Source organism: Saccostrea cucullata, unplaced genomic scaffold (genome assembly GCF_032062105.1).
Source record: "Saccostrea cucullata isolate Sc308-1 unplaced genomic scaffold, CSIRO_AGI_Scuc_v1 ctg1450, whole genome shotgun sequence".
In the NCBI taxonomy this organism is placed as follows: domain Eukaryota; kingdom Metazoa; phylum Mollusca; class Bivalvia; order Ostreida; family Ostreidae; genus Saccostrea; species Saccostrea cuccullata.
The window spans coordinates 44,437-63,038 of record NW_026932943.1 but is presented as its reverse complement, the minus strand read 5'-3'; the positions used below and the strand labels follow the sequence as shown (position 1 = coordinate 63,038).

Sequence of the window (18,602 nt, the reverse complement as noted above, 5' to 3'; positions counted from 1 at the left end):
AAAAATTTAATCTCATTTTTTTTTTCCTTTTCTCATTAAAGTATAACTTTATGTAAAATCTTTACAATTTGCAAAAGTTTCACAAGCTTAAGATTGTAATTATATGCCTTTGAAACAGTATACATGCACTACTTAGGGCAAAAAGTCATTTTCTCACACTGTAGCACTATTTTTCGATATGAGTGGGTCTCATTCTTTTTTTTTGGGGGGGGGGGGGAGAGTAAATCCTTTAAGTATAAATATATATTTGGTTACCAAAATTATGGAGCAAAGACCCATAATACCTTAAAAATATACTTTTATGATATAACATTCGCATCATTTTGAGAAAACTTGAAGTCCATTAAGTTAAGGGTCATATCACAAGCATGATTAAAATGCTGCTATTCATCAGCACTTGGGAAGCCCAGTGGTAAGCATGCTAGTTGACAGAAAATGCTACTCAGGGTTCTTATTGTGAGAGTTTGAACCCCATGAATACTACATTATTTTTAAACAAAAGTTGCCTAGAATTTTTTTTCTCAGAAAAGCTATGTTTTTCAGGATTTCATAAAATTCAAAAATGAAAACTTAATCTAAAATACTAAATTCACAATTTGAATATGGTTTGTTAATATCTGAAGCTATGGGCTTCCTGCATGGTAAGTTCTCTCATCTCCTTATATTAAATAATTCTTGGTATTTTTAAAACTTTATTCACTAAAACAAAATCTGGAATCTTAGAATTTCAAAATAGGGTTGTTGGCACAAACAGCTAATAGTAACATTTTTGAATGGAATTCTTCATGGTTATGTGTACACTGTTGTCTTCTATGATCCTTTGTTTTCAAACTTTTGGTCATATAATTTCTTTTCTCGAATTAATGTCTACACATGTACCATTTATTAGCTAGCCTTCCACAAGTAAAGGGATGAATGAAAAAATAATAGCTACATATAAATGAATACTTTATTGTTATTAAGAACTAACAAAGGATGATCTCATTTCTGATCTATAAAATAAATACAGTACAGTGTACTATATTCAACATGAATACTGAACACACTAATGCCACAGTAAAACTTTTTTGACCCGATACAAGTGATTAAAGTGAGTATAATTATATATTTTAATATCAAATGTTTGTAAAATCTCATAAGGCAACAGCGGATTTCTGAACTATTCAAACTACATCTGATACATCTCTTTAGTTCACAGATTTTCTCTTTTATTTTCATATTTAATATTCTCAAGGACAAAAGGTCCCTGTAAACTGAGATAACTCAGTTTTTTCTATAAAAATTTTCAACTTCAATAATGCTTTGAATTAAAATTTTGTACCTTTACACATGATAAATTAATTTTACTGATATTTGATTTTGTTTCATCTGTGTTAAAATATTCCTTACAGAAAAATTGTCTGATAGTAACAAGGAGAGGCATATCCATATAAGATGTTTAATAAATGGTCATTGTAGACTTGTTTATACTTTGAATGGTAAAAATGAAATTTAGAATCTGTAATTTCTTGATGATTATGGGTATATATTGTGATAAACAAGCACAATAAACCCAGTTTGCCATACATTTTCCCTGTAAAGATAAAAAAAATTGACCAACCTCTTTGTTATGTAGATGAAAAATATTGGCTTTCTAAAGGATCAAATCCCAATATTACATCTATGATGGGTGTACATGTATATGTACAATACATGTATAATGAGTATTCTAACTTACATGTACTGCATGTTAAAATGAGGGTTATATATAGTTTATATGCACAAAAATATTATATTAAGAGACAGATATGAAAATATGTTTCAAGACAAACTTAATTTGAATTTTCATACAAATGGGGCCCGATTTTTTGAGCTAGTACTTTGAGGGGTATAAGACTTAACCTTGAGACAAAGATAATTTTAAAAAAAAACACTCGCAGGAGTATTACAAAGAAAAATACTCAAATTTAAAGCAATTGCCTGCATATTTATAAATGACATAATACATAGCACCAATAAGTTATACCATAACTGGTCAAATGTATAAAACACACATATAATGTTGGTACATGTATACCAGTGACTTATGATTAAAAAAAACATTTTACATAAAATGTGTTTATAAGAATGAAAAAAAAATTCAATACTATCAACTCGATAGAGGAAAGTCCATCTAAAAAGGGCAGAAAATATATACAATATTAGATTTAACATTCATACTAGTTCATTGTGAGTAATGCTACCCAATGTAAAGAAACATATGAAACATATATATGATACTACAATAATAAAACAGAACTGCTTCAAGACAAGAAATTAATAATATCAACCCATTATTGCACACTGACCAGACTGTAAACATGCACCAAGTAAATTATACAATAAAAGACAAAAAAATGAACAATGACCTTTTCAAAAACACATATAAATACTAAATCTGACAATCAAAATGATGCATTACATAGTAAATTATACATACATGTTGGTTGAAAAAGTGTTTCGTTGTGGCAGTGTTCATACTATAAACATCTTTTCAAAGTTTTTATTCATATTCACAAAAAAAAACTTTTTTATTCAGTTTTAAAGGACATAGCAACCAAATAGTATCAATTTATCTTCAAGATTTAATGCTGCCCTCCATTTCAGTGTCTCTTCACTGTTAAGCTGAGTAAAAACCATCTCACAATTTGCTATCTTGTTGCACACGAAGGTCGTTATTTATAAATGTAAATAACAAATTATTTTGTCATTGTCCCCACAGAGGGCCTCAATCCCTGCTCACACTGAGGTGTGTTTGTATCCGTTGCGGTCCTCGATTCGATTACAACAAAGAGCCACCACGATCGCCACGAGCCCCACCAGTAGAACCCCGCCTGCCACGAGACCCACGATTATGTAAATCGTCCACGCACTCATTCCTTCCTCTTCCTCAGCGTGTTGCTGGGTCCCCGCGGGGAAATCCTGAAACGTGTCCCTGTTGATGGGCAGTCTGTCGCTGTCAGGGTTACCAGAGTTTGAGTAAATATCGTCATCATCTGATGGTGGAGTTGTAGACAGGAAAGGGAAAATTGGTGGCTCAAACCCACCTATAGCCAAAAAATGGGAAATATTAGAAAGTAAATAGTTGTCGTGGAGTAGGACTTGCTGATAAATATATCATTAATTTGCTTACAGTGCAATCATTTTTTGTTTCAAACCAGAAATAAAATGCGAGGATACAGAGGATATTGTAGATGTTATAAAAGTTGTTTCATCATTTTTGACAGAATGTTTTAAAAACATTGATTTCATTTGCTGCCAAATTTGAATGCTTGATATCAACAACAATGATCGTATTTTGAATAAATACAACGAATTCCTGAAGTTTCAATATTTATTTGTTCTTATTTCATGATAACATGAAACCCGGATAGCAATTGTCGGTTTGGCTATTCCGCGACTTGATCGGGTCCTTCACCAGTGTTCACCAGATTTTTCTTAATCGGTATTCAGTCCTTGAGAAAGGAATCTCTTGTGCAATATTTGCCATACTGGGATTATGTAGACTCTAATAAAAGTTCTTAGTCTATTGGAACTTGTTGAAACGAACGTCTATAAATTTATTGTCTATTATCGTCTCGGTTTCAAGTCAAAATAAGTTGTGAAATCGTTTATAATTTACCAGTAATAATCAATTAATTATATTAACACACCGACGACCCTCAGATGTAGTGTCATCTATGTAAACACCCAATTAACACCTCCATGCCAGCCCCAGGCGTTCACTGTTTTTCCAGGTAAGTTCCAGGCTCAAATATATGCTTGATCGGTGTGTATACACGCGCAATCAAAACTTCGAGAGATAGAGAGTAAAATTCAATGAAATATGTGTAACGGGACCCAGGTTTTGGTTCGAGAGATAGAGAACTTCGAAGATATAGAGATCAGGAGTAAATTTGCTTAGTTATATAGAGGGAAAAAAACGGGACCAGAGGTTCACTTCGAGAGATCGAGAACTTCGAGAGATCAAAGTTCGAGCCATCGAGAGTCACCTGTATAAGCATCGTCGGAAACCCACGGGTGATCTCGTCTTTATTTATCACCCATGGGCAAACTAGCTGAAATATCGCCGAAAAATATGCTAATTTGTTGTTTTTAGTCAACCAATCAGAAAGTTGGAACTCTTCAATTTTGAAAAATACATTTATTACTTTGCTATTTATGGTAAATATTTTGACGATCGTTAAAACGTGCGAAGTTTGATTTAAAACAATAAAAGTCAATTCGTACAGGTCACTGACATTAATATCCGTCAGATATTATGAAGGAGTACCTCTTTCTAACTGCAAAATGCACCGGTGAGTGGATTTATCAGCTGTGTTAACTACGGAATGAGTTTTTCATGTTTTTGGCAATGCCGAACATGCATACCTAAGGTGAACTGTGATTCGTTGTTTCGCATCGCGACTCTGTGATGCAGCCAATCGAATGACCCATGCATATTTTTTAATTACCTTGACGATTTTCGTCGAGTTTGCCCACGGGTGATAAGTAAAGATGAGATCACCCGTGGGTTTCCAACGATGAAGTAAAAGCAATATAATGGTTTCTGAGGGTATAAAACTGCATTCACCCCAATGATGACAAAATCAAACATATTATTTAGGTCAACATTTATAATAATACTGTATACAGGAAAATTTTCTTCCCAGTATTATTTTCGTCCCTTTCGCCCTACTCACAGGTGGGCGACTTTAAAACGGGACGAATTAAAAATACACAGCATGATTTATTAAACAGAATTTTAACTGGGCCAATATAAAACAGGGCAAAATTGTTTCCAAGTATGAAAGGGCGAAAATAACCCGGTATACATTAGTTCCCAGAGCAAACAAATAAGCCTGACCTTGGTTGTTAAAGATGTCAGGGTTGTTGAAATTGTTTATGTTGAAATCCTTATTCATATTGAAATCTTTGTTCATGTCGACATCATGGAAGCTGCCTTTATCTCTATTATCCTCCATTTTCCCCTCTTTGTTCATGCGATCTAGCTCCTCCTTGCGTTTCTTTTCCCGCTGTTGCTGCTTGCGTTCTCGCTCCCTCTGCCGTTCCTTCTTCTTCTTCTTCCTGTTTTTCTTCTTCTTCTTTTTGTTCTTCTTCTTCTTTTTCTTTTTCTTCTTCTCCTTTTCCATATCATTTCCACTTCCTCCTTGTAGAAAAGATAGAACATGTCTACTCAGACACTGGACTCAGAACACATTAAGAAATTGAATTAAAAATGAAATTTAAATAAATTATATGAAGTGCACTTAGCAAGAATTAAAACAAGAGGCCCATGGGCCACATCACTCACCTGAGCAGTTTTGCCATTCTGTTTTTTACCAGATTTCCCCCTTGTAATACATAATGCATCCCGACCCTACCCAACTGATCATAATTTAGACATTTCGAAATCTACACTACCCCAGGATCCTTCCATGTGCACATAGTTTCAGCTTCTCTGGCCCAGTGGTTCTTGAGAAGAAGATTTTCAGAGATTTTTCCTATATATTTCGATATAAAACTTTGATTCCCCATTGTGGCCCCACCCTTCCCCCGGGGATCATGATTTGAACAATTTAGAATCTACACTATACCAAGATGCTTCCACATAAGTTTCAGCTTTTCTGGCCCAGTGGTTCTTGAGAAGATTTTCAGAGATTTTTCCTATATATTTGTAAAACTTTGATTCCCCATTGTGGCCCCGCCCTTCCCCCGGGGGTCAAAACAATTTAGAATCTTCCCTTCCATAAGTTTCAGCTTTTCTGGCCCAGTGGTTCTTGAGAAGAAGATTTTCAAAGATTTTTCCTATATATTTCTATGTAAAACTTTGATTCCCCATTGTGGCCCCGTCATGATGATTTGAACAATTTAGAATCTACACTATACCAGTGATGCTTCCAATTCAGTTTCAGTTCCACTTAAGTTTCTTTTCTGGCCCAGTGGTTCTTGACAAGAAGATTTTCAAAGATTTTTCCTATATATTTCTATGTAAAACTTTGATTCCCCATTGTGGCCCCACCCTTTATTTCTTATTCAGTTTCAGCTTTTCTGGAACAGTGGTTCTTGAGAAGAAGATTTTCAAAGATTTTTCCTTTATATTTCTATGTAAAACTTTGATTCCCCATTGTGGCCCCATCCTTCCCCCAGGGGTCATGATTTGAACAATTTAAAATCTACACTACCCTAGGATGCTTCCACATAAGTTTCAGCTTTTCTGACCCAGTGGTTCTTGAGAAGAAGATTTTTTAATGACCCAATCCTGTATTTGTCTTTTCTTGATTATCTCCCCTTGTGAGAGGACTTGGCCCTTTATTTTATCAATTTAAATTCCCCTTCACCCAAGGATGCTTTGTACCAAGTTTGGTCAAAATTGGTCCAGTGGTTATTGAGAAGAAGTCGAAAATGTGAAAAGTTTACAGACAGACGGACAGCTAGATGGACGGACGGACGGACAACGGACAAAATGTGATCAGAAAAGCTCACTTGAGCCTTCGGCTCAGGTGAGCTAAAAAGGAGTGCTGACACTTCTGAGGTGAAGTTTTATGGTCAATCACTCTCATCTGTCAAAGAAAACCTGGGTCCCAAAGTGAGCGCCAAATGTAAACAGAGACAATTTTGTGCCTCTGCTGGGGATTGATCCAGTGGCTCTGGCTTGCCAGTCCAGTACTCTACCAATTAAGCTAAAAGGTTAACCTACTAGCCCAAGCTAGCAGGATGCCATGTAATTGAGCTAAGGGGTTAACCCACTAGCCCAAGCTAGAAGAATGTCATGTATCTTACACTACTTTAAGAACATCTTGCAATTAAGGATACATCAAAGGCTTTTTTCAAGATTTTTGACAATTTTGAGATTTTTGGCTAAGAAAACAATGCTAATGACTGCTTTATGATGCATGAAAAATTCTTCCTGATTATTAAATGGTTTTCTAATTATTTAACAATAATCAAATATAAACACTAACACATGTGAATGTGCCATTATTGAAGCTTCTGATTTGGTCTGTAACTGCCTGCTTCTGAAAGGAGCAATAAATCACTGTGACCACTTGGGGAATTCTTCACTAGCCACACAATGGTTATCAGTAATTAAACTACAGGGACTCTAAATTTAGGGAAGGAGATCTAACAGGTCACAGGTCGTGAAATAGGAGGTGGGGCTTAGCTTTTGCCATTTTGCCGGGAAATCTTTCTGATTCAGAATTGAACCTATTTTACTTCATTAAAAGCACCTTAATAAAGAACAGAACATCCCATTCTTGTGAATATGCATAGGGAATATGGATAAGTGACAGGTATCCAAAGCTGAATCTCCAAGGTGTCATATATTTCTAGTTTTGGCAGACTTTGTTGTGTAATGGGTTTTTGCCCTCTACTGTAAGGTAAGATCAGACAATTGATGGTATTATTTCAAAGGATTCAGCTCCCTCATTTATTGACCAATTTCTCTGAAAACTGGCCAGAATGTGTCTCAAATGTGTGTTCACAAAACCATATCTCAGATTTTTTATATCTTGCTCAGTTCTCGATTTATTGGGGGAAATGTAGAATTTGGCTAATAAATCAGTAACATTGAAAGACAAATGGATGTAACTTTTGAATAAGAAGATTTATCAAAAATCTGAGATACAGTTTTAAAGTTCAATCTTTAATCTACATTGAGGCAAAATTTTGACTTTGAAAGGTGGAATACAAAAAAGTTGATTTATAAAATATAAATGCACTAATATCTACGTTAAAATATCAATAATTTGTTAATAAGATAAAAATGAAAGTTTATATTAGAATCATTAAATAGTACATTTAACAAGCTTTCAAATGATATATACTTTTAATATGTTATCTTTGATAATGAAAGAATTACAAGCAAATTAAATTTTGCCCTTTGGAAACCTTTGGTGTATCCTTAACAGAATCAAAGTGAACAATACATTACCCTCCAGATCTTCATCGTCCGTAGTGTCTGGTTGGTAAGGGAATGTTTTCACAGTGGTAGTTGGTAGCGGTGCCATGGTTGTGGTGGTAGTGGTTGGTCTTTCAGTGGTGGTGGTGGTGGTTTGAGTGGTAGTGGTGGTTGTAGTGGTGGTGGTGGTAGGTGGTTTCGTGGTGGTTGTCGTCGTTGTCGTGGTGGTGGTTTGTCTCACTGTTAACCACACATCAACTGACTTTATTCCGATATAATTGCCCACCATACAAGTGTATTTTCCTGCATCTACTGGTCTTGCGTTCTCTATGACTATTTCTGGTCCATTACTTGGAAGAAACTGAAACAACACATATAAAATTATTTCTAAATTAAGTCACACTTTTAGTAACGGACATTACTAGTACATGTTCATTGGTTGGTTGTTTTACATCCCCTCAAAATTTCTTTTACTAATGTACGGATGCCACAAATTGGAAAATATGACTTACTCAAAAAGTATACAGATATTATGACCTGATTAAAATCTGAAACCTATTTGTCACACACAAGTAATGCATAAATTTTATCCTTTTGGATCTGAATTATTTTATTGGTTGGAAAAATGTGGTGCACACTTACATCTTTATTGGAACCACCTGCGTCCCCAACGTCAGTGTCCCTCTTTATCCACTGGGTGGTGGCGTCTGGGTCATTCAAGGCACGGCATCGGAACACCACCCTCTCTCCCTCCATTACCGTGGCATTCTGCGGCTCCTCTAACTCTAGTGGCCATGAGGTTCCTAATTGTAAAAACAATGGAGAACTGTAAAGTTGTATAGATGTCAAAATTTCAAAGTTTGAGGTTCACAGAAATCTGATTTTATTGTTGAATTAAAATATGGAGATAAAGAATAACAATGAAGGTCAACAGATCATTTGGAACATCAGGCAGGAGCAGAATAAACAGTGACTTTCAAAATCCTCAGAGATGGAAGAAAATTCCAAGTCTTCTTGATATTCTTTTGATTTGTTTTCTGTTATGGACAAGTATTTCTTAATAAATTGAATGAAAATAAATATTTACTTACGTATAACATCTACAATGAATGTAAATTCTAGGCTGCCTAGTGAATTTTGGACCACACATTTGTATTTCCCACTGTCTGATGTCTGTACATCATTAAGACTCAAGGCAAAGTGCCTGGCCCTTGTCTGAAATTATACATCATGAATATTGAACAATACTGTAATGTGTACAATATTTGTTAAAGATAATGCATTGTGTATGAATAAAATTCACCCCTCCCAAATGAAAAACAAAAAACAGTTTTTTAAACTTTATAAGCTACTGCATGTCATTTCATGTAATAATACAGGTTAAAACAATTAAGAGATGTTTGTAAAACACTTATGCCCCCCCCCAAATAATTGGAATTTTTCTAAGTTGAAGGGGAATAACTCTGTCCGAAATGGCCCAATTGTACCCAAAACAGAACTTGACCTAGATATTCTTATGATAAATCTGTATACCAGAATTCATTCCAATATGTGCAACCTCTGCAAAGAAAATGAATGGAAACTGCAAATAATTTGAAATTTTCTAAGTCCAAGGGGCATTTACTCTGTCCAAAATGGTACAGACCGACCGACAGACAGCAGCAAAGCAATATGCTCTTCCTTCTTCGAAGGGAGGCATAAAAAACACAAACTGAGGAATTAATAGCTTAATCAAATTCCAAACTAAAGATCTCTTGGTCATATCAACAAGAGGTCCAGTCCATGGGCCACAATGCTCACCTGATTAACTTTGGCCCAACTGTTCTTTACCAGATTTTCTTCCTTGTCATACTTACTGTGGGCCCAACCTACCTCTGGAGGTCATGTTTTGAATAATTTAGAATCTACACTAAATCAAGGTGCTTCCACATTTCTTTCAGCTTAATCTCTAACCAAGGGGTTCTTGACAAGCTTTTTAAAGATCTTTCCTATATGTTTCAAGGCAAAATTGGATTCCCATCTCACGGTGGCCCAACCCTACCCTTGTGTTCCATGATTTGAACAATTTAGAATTTATACTACTTAGTTTTCAACATACCTCACAGGCTTGTTGGAATTAGCAGTCTTCAATCAGCTTGAGGATTGCAAGACTATATCTTCTATATCAACATGATCAAAGAAATTTGTTCCAGAAGTTATATGAAAATAAGCTGTTACATAACTTTAAACTTCACATGATGCATGAAAAATAAAGTTGAATGTAATCTTGAAGGCAGATCAATTTAAAATCATTTATATTCTGCAGGTGCACCCAGAAATCATTTGAAGGAGTTTATAATGCAACATTTCATCAGTAACAACATTAAACTTCACTCTTTAAATTCTTTTTTTATTTTTATTTTGCACTGTGTTTTTTTTTTTTTTTTACATCTTAAACTTGCACTCCCACATACTCCAGGTGATAACTTTTTAAGAACAATGCAGGATTAGTATGTGAAATACTAACACCTCCCCAGATGTCATTTAATCAATGCCAATGAGGATTTGAATGCAAAACACTAACACCTCCCCTGCAGTTATTTAATCAATGCCAAGAGATGAGCTCTCTCATCTATGTCTTCAAAGACTCTAAGTCTTGGATCTGTTGGGTAATATAAATAAAAGGAATTACTTAGTCATGAGATGTTTATTTCACCAGAGAAAAAAAAAAGCTGAGGAAATTAGGTGGTTAGTAATATTAAAGATTCCAGGAATTTTCAGCTAAACACCTCTCTTGGAAGTTGAAATGCAATTTTCAAAGTGCATTTAATAGTTTGGTACGAGGGTTGTCCCGTAAAATCTTGGACAAAACGTTTTTCTCAAAAAGTAAAGGGCGCACTAAGCTGAAAATTTCAGTATGATAATTTTTTTGATAAAATATAGGCAAAAATAAAGATTTTATTATGCTTGAATGTGCACGGGGTATTGTCCTACAGCGCACGGACAGAAAACCAAGGTTTTATTAAAGAATACACAAGTCTGAATTCAAAATAAAAGTTTTAAATACATAAGATCTGGATTAAAATTATCCTAATTCAATTCCACAATCAATTGTGTAGTCTTTGTAAAAAAATTTTAAGGCATTTGGTTAATTTTTGGCAGTTTCTCGAGCATTCGAAATGGGAAAGTGGTAAACACAACACACAAAAAATGGCGACGTTTTATGACGTTGCGGCGCACCGGAGAGCAGTTCCGTTTTAATTCGATGTTGTAATGACACCTTTAGAGATTTGAAATGACCATAGAAGAAAAAAAGATTATAAAAATATCACCATATCTTAAGTATACAAATGAAATAGGAGTTTTCTTAGCGAAGTCTTATGTGATCGACTCCCTGGGGAGTACAAAACATACGGACAAACTCCTAATGTAATAGCAAAAGACGCTGTCACAGTAGACCGCCGATATGAGATTTTCTATTAATGAATGATGGTGAGAATATTGTCCGTAACTTTCTGATAAATCTTCAGAAGATCGCATGAGGGTGCCAACTGGTTCTTCAACTGTTTATGGAGACTAAAGAATGTGTATCAATGAAATTCCTAAATTTAAGTCGGACTCATCCAACTTCATTTTCAGCAAAGATAAAACGTGAAGCTGTTTTAGACACTTTGCATTATAATCCATGCGCCTTAAGGTGATACAATACATGGCATAAAATCACATAATTTGTTTATTTATGCATATATTTATCTGAAACTTGCTGTGTATATTACTAAAATATGTACTTAATAATAGTGAAAATTTCAGAATGCTGTGATGTTTATTTTTTACACTAGACAACTTGTCCACGATTTTACGTGACAACCCTCATATTTGTCATAAAATGTTCTGAATTACAGGCAAATTATTCTCCATTTCTTCCTAGTTCAAGTTGTTGATGGAATAGCTACGTCAAAGCATATGTGTTACCGAATTCTCTTTAGTAATACATAAATTCTCTATAATGGGATTTTTTTTTATTTATGCCTTAAAAATTCACCGTACTTAAGTCATGAAGTCAGCAATAATTTTGCATTTGCCATATTAAGTTTAAACTAAATTTACTAAATTTTGTTGTTGTAGTTGATAAAACAAGAAATGCAACAATTAAATCACTCAAGATTTATAAAGCTTGCTGAATTTAAATATCACCCTAGGATAAACAAGATGAATGTACACAAGTTGGTGAGGGCAACTTTTTTTTTTCAGGATCTTTTGTACCAGGGATCTTTACTTAGTAACCATCGAGAGTTCAATTCTGTACAGGGATATTTTAGGTCTGTTAGAAAACTCCTTACAGCTGTTCAAGTATACTTAAATGTGAATATAAAGTGAGCTAAAACATAATGTGTGTACTTGCTTAAGTTCAGTGTACTGAAGAATTGTGCATGTATAATTCTTTGTGAATCCTTAATTTAATATTAAATGACAAATGCAATGATAATTTAATTCTTTTATGTTAAATATAGGGCTGTCACGGTTCCAAAATTTTTCGGGTCGGGTCGGTTCTGATTTTTTAAGGTTCGGTTTCGGGTTTCTCGGGTCGGGTAGGTAATGGAAGAAAAGCTCATGATTTGTATTATTTTCAACAATAAAAAGAATATTTTCATTTAATCTTAGAAATAGCAACATTATAACTAGTTTAAAGTAGCCTCCTGACTGGACAACAATTGTACCAAATTATTTAAATCACCTTATAATGACAAAGTACTAAAAATGTCTCATTTTTGACGCCATTTTTATAGTAAAATCTACTCTATTATACAAATCGGAACCGAACCGAATTCCGGAAAAACGGAACACGACCCGAATTAATTGTTCCGTATTTCGGGTATACAGCCCTAGTTAAATACATATTAAATAACGTGCACAAAGAATGTAATACCCATTATGATAACAATTCGAAGAGAATTTTCGACCTGACATAATAATCTCTATCTAGGGTTATCGAAATACTGTATACATGGAAAATTTCATCCTGCTTTATTTTCGCCCCTTTCGCCATACTCTTATTTGGGTGAATTTAAAAAGGGATGAATTCAAAGAATACAGTATAATTTCTTAAACAAAAGTATGACTGGGCGAATTTAAAACGGGCCAAAATTGTCTGCAAGTGTGAAAGGGTGAAAATAAAATGAGGAAAAATAACCCTGTGTACAGTAGATCCTTCATTCTTCATGAACTCTCCTGGTATTGGTAACAGGTCAGTGTAATATTAAAATGAGTACCTTTGGTCTCTGACTGGCATCAAACAAGTTCTCTTCTTTGTACCAGGTTATTTTTGGTTTTGGGTACCCGTATGCTGGACAGCTAAGTTTGATATCACTCCCTGATGACTTAGCGATGATGTTGTCTCCATTAAATGGTCGTGACTTGGGTTTCCATCTCGGGGCTGTTAAAGAAAAGGTAACATGGTAAAAAAAGACTTACAAATTACCCCATCAAAAAATTTGCCTTGTCTTAATATGATAATTATGAATTACTGTTTTATGTTTTAATAAGAGAGTGGAAAGGACTGCCCTTGGCCAGTATGATAATTATAAATCACTGCAACATAATCCTATTATTTCATAAATTGCTTTCATGCCTTCTTAACAAACAGAATCTGAAATTTGAATTTGCTTGAATTCTTTTTAGGTCATATGCAGGGTTTTCAGTTTGCAGATGTAACAAGGTTTCTTTTCTTATGGTCAGATGACATGTTCCTCAAAAATATATAATTTTTTCACCAACAATTTGTCATTTTCAAGTAATTAATCTTAAAAAAGTTTCAACAAATAACTAGTTTAAAGTAATTCCTGGACAAGATATCACAGGGTCATATTATTTATAAAACCCTTATGGCAATCTTCTGAAAATCTCTCTAAATCATAAATTTTGGTGTAAAACCTATATTGTAGAAACGTTTTGAAAACCATTAAGAAATCACAAGAGAATGACAAATATGCATATTTTTTATATAATACCAAGAAATACAAAACATATATTTGAGGAACCTGTCGTCTGCAGATATAAAAAGGTTGCTTTCTTAAAGTAAATCATATAGTACACTTACGTTTGTTTTTCTTTTGACCATCAACTAAAGATGAAAGACAAACACTGCCCACCAGTAAAAAGGTCAAGAGTTCACAAGGTGACATGATGATAAATGTGAGAGTTCAATGTCAAACACAAACACAAAATAAATCCGTTGTTCACATTCAGAATGGCTGGAATATGTTTCACATCCCCGTTTGCTGTTTTCTTTCACTCCTTATTAAGAACTTAAAAAAGCCAAGTAGCGTGCAGTCACATTCTTTTCCCTCAAGTCCTTCTGTAATTGGAAAATACTGAAATAGAAACCAAGTTCTATGAATTAGTCACAATATTACAAGGAAGCCATACAATGGCATACACATGTCGACTTCTCTAGATGTTATTCTGTTAAGATTGAAAGAAAAACTTTCAGAAATTGTGAATTATTAATTTTGCTTAGTCTTGTCAAAACAGTGACACTCGATCTCTTCAAGGAAATCTTATTTTAATTTTTCTTTAAGCCTATAATCTTTCCAAAAGATAATGCTAAAACACATCAAATTTTCAGAGAGATTTGAGATTTCTTTCTATCAAATATTTCACATTCTTCATCAATCATCATAATACAGTAAAACTTGGTTAAAACAAAGTCACTGGGACATATGAAAATATTTCACTACCGGGTATATCCGTAATTCATTATATCCATAATAAAGAATTTGTTAAATTTATATACCTGGGGATCCACAATAACTTCAATATATCCGTGAATTTGCATTATCCGTGTTCGTACTAAACGAGTTTTATTGTATGAACATAATTAACATACTGCCTTCAAAATTTTTCCCTAATCTCTAAATAATAGGTATAGACAAGGGATGTAACTCTTATCAATGCTCCATCAAAAAAGGCAGAATTTTCAATGCAACCAGTCTACACTGGCATCTCTCATCTTCCAGATAATCAACCTGTTTAAAAAATTCCTTTAAGAGTCCTGGGGTATTGAAAAATCTTTCTTGTACCTAAATTTTACAAACTATTAGAACTATATTTCCCAAGAATTTTGACGCTCAAACAACCTGCACAATATTGCACTGTGAATTTTTTATCTATAAAGAAGGGCCAGTTTATGATTTTCTTAACAAATCATAACTAAATGCAAATCTTATAACGCAATGGTAAAAATGGATAAAATAAAGTTTGCTTGCAGAGTTGTTCCCCTTGCGAGTTATTAAAACTGAAGTCTACAGGATTGAAAATGTTGTTTTGAAAAAAAGAATTATTGGAGATCACGATCCATCCTAAATCAAGATCTGTTTTTACGTATAAAACTGCGCCCGATATAGAACATTAATGTATACCTCTTCGACCTGTGGCAATTTTCCCCCTGATGTCGAGCTAATATTATCACAATATTCCTGAAGCTCTGCCAACACAAACCAAGAAATCTGACTGAGCTGTACACAGTCTAGCTGGGGGGAACCGTTAATCTCTCGGATCTGCCCGATCTAAAGCAATCTTTGATTTCAGGCTATCAGAAGTGATGTCATTTACTGAATGTTTCTCACAAATTGGTAATACTTCAACTTCAAAACCTATCTTAACTTACACTTATTTGCTTTTTATTCTGGCATTTCTTGATAATTTTGTGAAAATCTTTGTTTGAAATTCAACACCTCCTTTGATATTTTAAAAAGAAGAAAAACATCTTGATTTTCTTATCTGCTCTACTATTTTTTATACGACATATGCAACATAGTTTTGAACTTTAATTTTGAATTCCCTGTTTAATTTATTAACCCCTTACATGGCATATACGCATTTCTACGCCTCTGACTTGAAAAACGAGTATAGTGTGAAAAACCATTAATAGCTTCATTAATACTGCAAATATCAGAATAAATCTTGCACCGTTGGAAAGAGAAAATAATTACAATCAAATAATATGCTGGTTGTGCTTAATTGTACCAGTTTTCTGCTAGCTTGAGTTAAACTTTGCACACAATTTGAGCGATTTTGCCATTATCGAAATCAATGCAGGGGTAGCACGTTCTATGTAAAAATGCTGAATTCTAGTGATTACCTCCCAACCCCAACACCATTACCCCAAAATACTTTCAATTGTTTGGTAAAAAATGTACAACATGCTTATAATTTTCAACACAACAATAAAATATTTTTTGATATATTTAATTAAGAAAAAAAAGGAATGAAACTCATTCTTGAATAAATGAAAATTCCAGCATGATCATGGTGTATTTCGTTGCCATGGCAACTGAAATTATATTTTTATAATCATTTTTAAAAACTAACCAATCCCTGCTTTCAGAATATATATGCATTTGTATATGCAAAAATTACAAGTAATACTCAAAAAATGCATTCAAATCTTATTATCAATTTGTCTAGAAATGCTTAAAATCTTTGCCATGGAAGGGGTTAAAGAATTCCAACAATTAAAGGACCTTGCATCCTTACATGATGCATGGTTATACATATATTGTTATACATTTCTGCTCTGAATTAAATATCCACTAAAAATATACCATCTACACATTTATTTTTGTTAATTTTCTTCAAAAATACAACTTAAAGGATTTTCATCATTTGATCATGTTGATAGTGCTGTTCAAAACTCCTGATAATGTGTGCTGATTTTTCTGTCTATAAGAACATCTGATATTTAAGTTTTCTATCATGTCTATGTCTTAAAATTAGGGATATCTTAATTAGAAAATTATCAGAGGGAAATATACATTATTAGGTACATTGTGTATGTCCTTCAAATAAGAAAAGAAAACCTCCATCAAAAACTGTTCTCAGAATTTTATGGATTTTTAAAAATAAATGATCAAACTTCCTTAAAAGCAGCTACCGGTAACTAGAAGAGACTTTTGTTGGTCGTCATCTTAAATTAACCTTATTGAAAAAAAAAATCAATTAAAATAATAAAGCTCCAGATATCAAATGCAGAAACATTTAATAACATTAATTGATATATTTTTTTATAAAACATGTACATGTTTAATATTATTTAAATGATTTACAAATGTCATTTCTGAATCAATTTGACATTATATAGCTTTTCTTTCTTCAAGATGTCTCAAGTAAACAGGAAATCTTCAAAACAAAAAACCTTAATTTCACTCTACACCCCACTTATGATAACTGACAGTGTTTGTAAACTTGAAGAGTAAAGTTTCATGCAAATCTCAATAGCCCATCAGTCTACATAACAAATTCCTTGACCTAAAAAAAATCACATACAGTAAACTCGTTTAGTACTAACACAGATATTGTGAATTCATGGATTACGATATATAGCCAATACTGGGTACTTTGGATCCCCAGCTATATAAATTTAATGAATTATTTATAGGGATATAACAAATTATGGATATAGTGAAATTATTTCATAGGCCACAGTGACTTTGTTATAAACGAGTTTTACGGTATTAAAATTGCACCATTGGAATTTTGTACATTAAATTATGATCATAAAGGTTTAAACATGTAAGTCTGATCCTCAGCTTCTGAAAATAGAGCATTGCAGAACATTGAGAATGCTCATAAAAATGTCTCTGAATTCTCAAAGTGATCATGGTAATGTGTATTTAGCCACAGAAATTCTTCAAACTTCATCTTTAATGTTTATCATATTATATACCGGTAGTACGTATTGTATTTATTTTGACTAGAATGTTCTGCAAAATATTTTAAGAACAAAAGTAAATGAAATGTGCAAGATTTTTTTTGGGCCCTGTCTTGGAGTCAAAACAAAGTCTATAGCCTTGGCATAACTTGAATTTGACAGTGAATACTTTTTCATGTAAGTTCATCTATAACCAGCATGAATTTCATTTGTTTTGTTAACGTAACACATTTTTGGCAGGTACTGCATTGTCAGATCAAAAGGTTTACAGACTCTCTCATCAGGTGGGCCTATTGCAGGTAATTACCTGAATCAAAGAGTTAGGGATAAATCATAAGCATGTTGCAACATGACACATCAATGGAAAAGTTCCAGAAATATGATAAACACTTAGAACAAACCACCCTCCCTCCCCCCAGCAACTTTAGCTAAGCTATCAGAGATTAACACAGAAAGGGGTTATACCAAACAAAGACAAGCAGGGAGGCTAGCTGGAACTGGAATTTTCATCCAAAGCACCTTGAAGATTTCCTTGTGTAAATGTTTAAGAGAATGTGTTCCATAGAAAAAGCAGCAATCTAATTTCTGTGTGTAATAAGTTTAAAGGTTATGGAGGCATCTGGCAAATGATGCGCTTCAATTCCAACTGAGTATTCAAAATGAGAGGCTCTTCAACATCTGGAAAGGTTTTCCTTTTAATTGATATGTGTTTGTAGAGTGAGGGGAAAAAACCAGAATCTTGTTTCCATTGAACAAACATGCTTAACAGGCTCATCCCCGTGTTAAAAATTGACTTCAGGATGGCAGCTTATTTTGAAATTGTGTTTTAATGAAAACATCTTGTCAGACTCTGCAGGAGTAAGAGCTCTTCACTAATCTGAATCATTACTACGTTTTTACTACAATGAATCTGAGTCATTGAGCAAAAAACTTCAAACTGCATGTAATATAATAAGTATTGTATGAAGTTCAAAACCCAATCTACTAAGGGCCATTATATACTTAACAATAACA

At 33.6% G+C, this 18,602-nt stretch overlaps 1 protein-coding gene across 1 annotated transcript in view; it reads right to left on the bottom strand.

Annotated features, from left to right (window-relative positions):
* Positions 1-931: 931 nt before the first annotated feature.
* The window catches only part of LOC134236618 (uncharacterized), a 42,737-nt gene continuing 25,066 nt past the window's right edge, over positions 932-18,602 (bottom strand). The window contains exons 7-12 of the mRNA XM_062718793.1: positions 13,150-13,313; positions 8,992-9,115; positions 8,543-8,703; positions 7,934-8,261; positions 4,865-5,167; positions 932-3,065 (exon numbers count right to left, since the gene is read on the bottom strand). Of these exons, the coding sequence (XP_062574777.1) occupies positions 2,758-3,065; positions 4,865-5,167; positions 7,934-8,261; positions 8,543-8,703; positions 8,992-9,115; positions 13,150-13,313 (1,388 nt within the window). The 3' untranslated portion in view covers positions 932-2,757. The remainder of the gene's footprint in view (positions 3,066-4,864; positions 5,168-7,933; positions 8,262-8,542; positions 8,704-8,991; positions 9,116-13,149; positions 13,314-18,602) is intronic.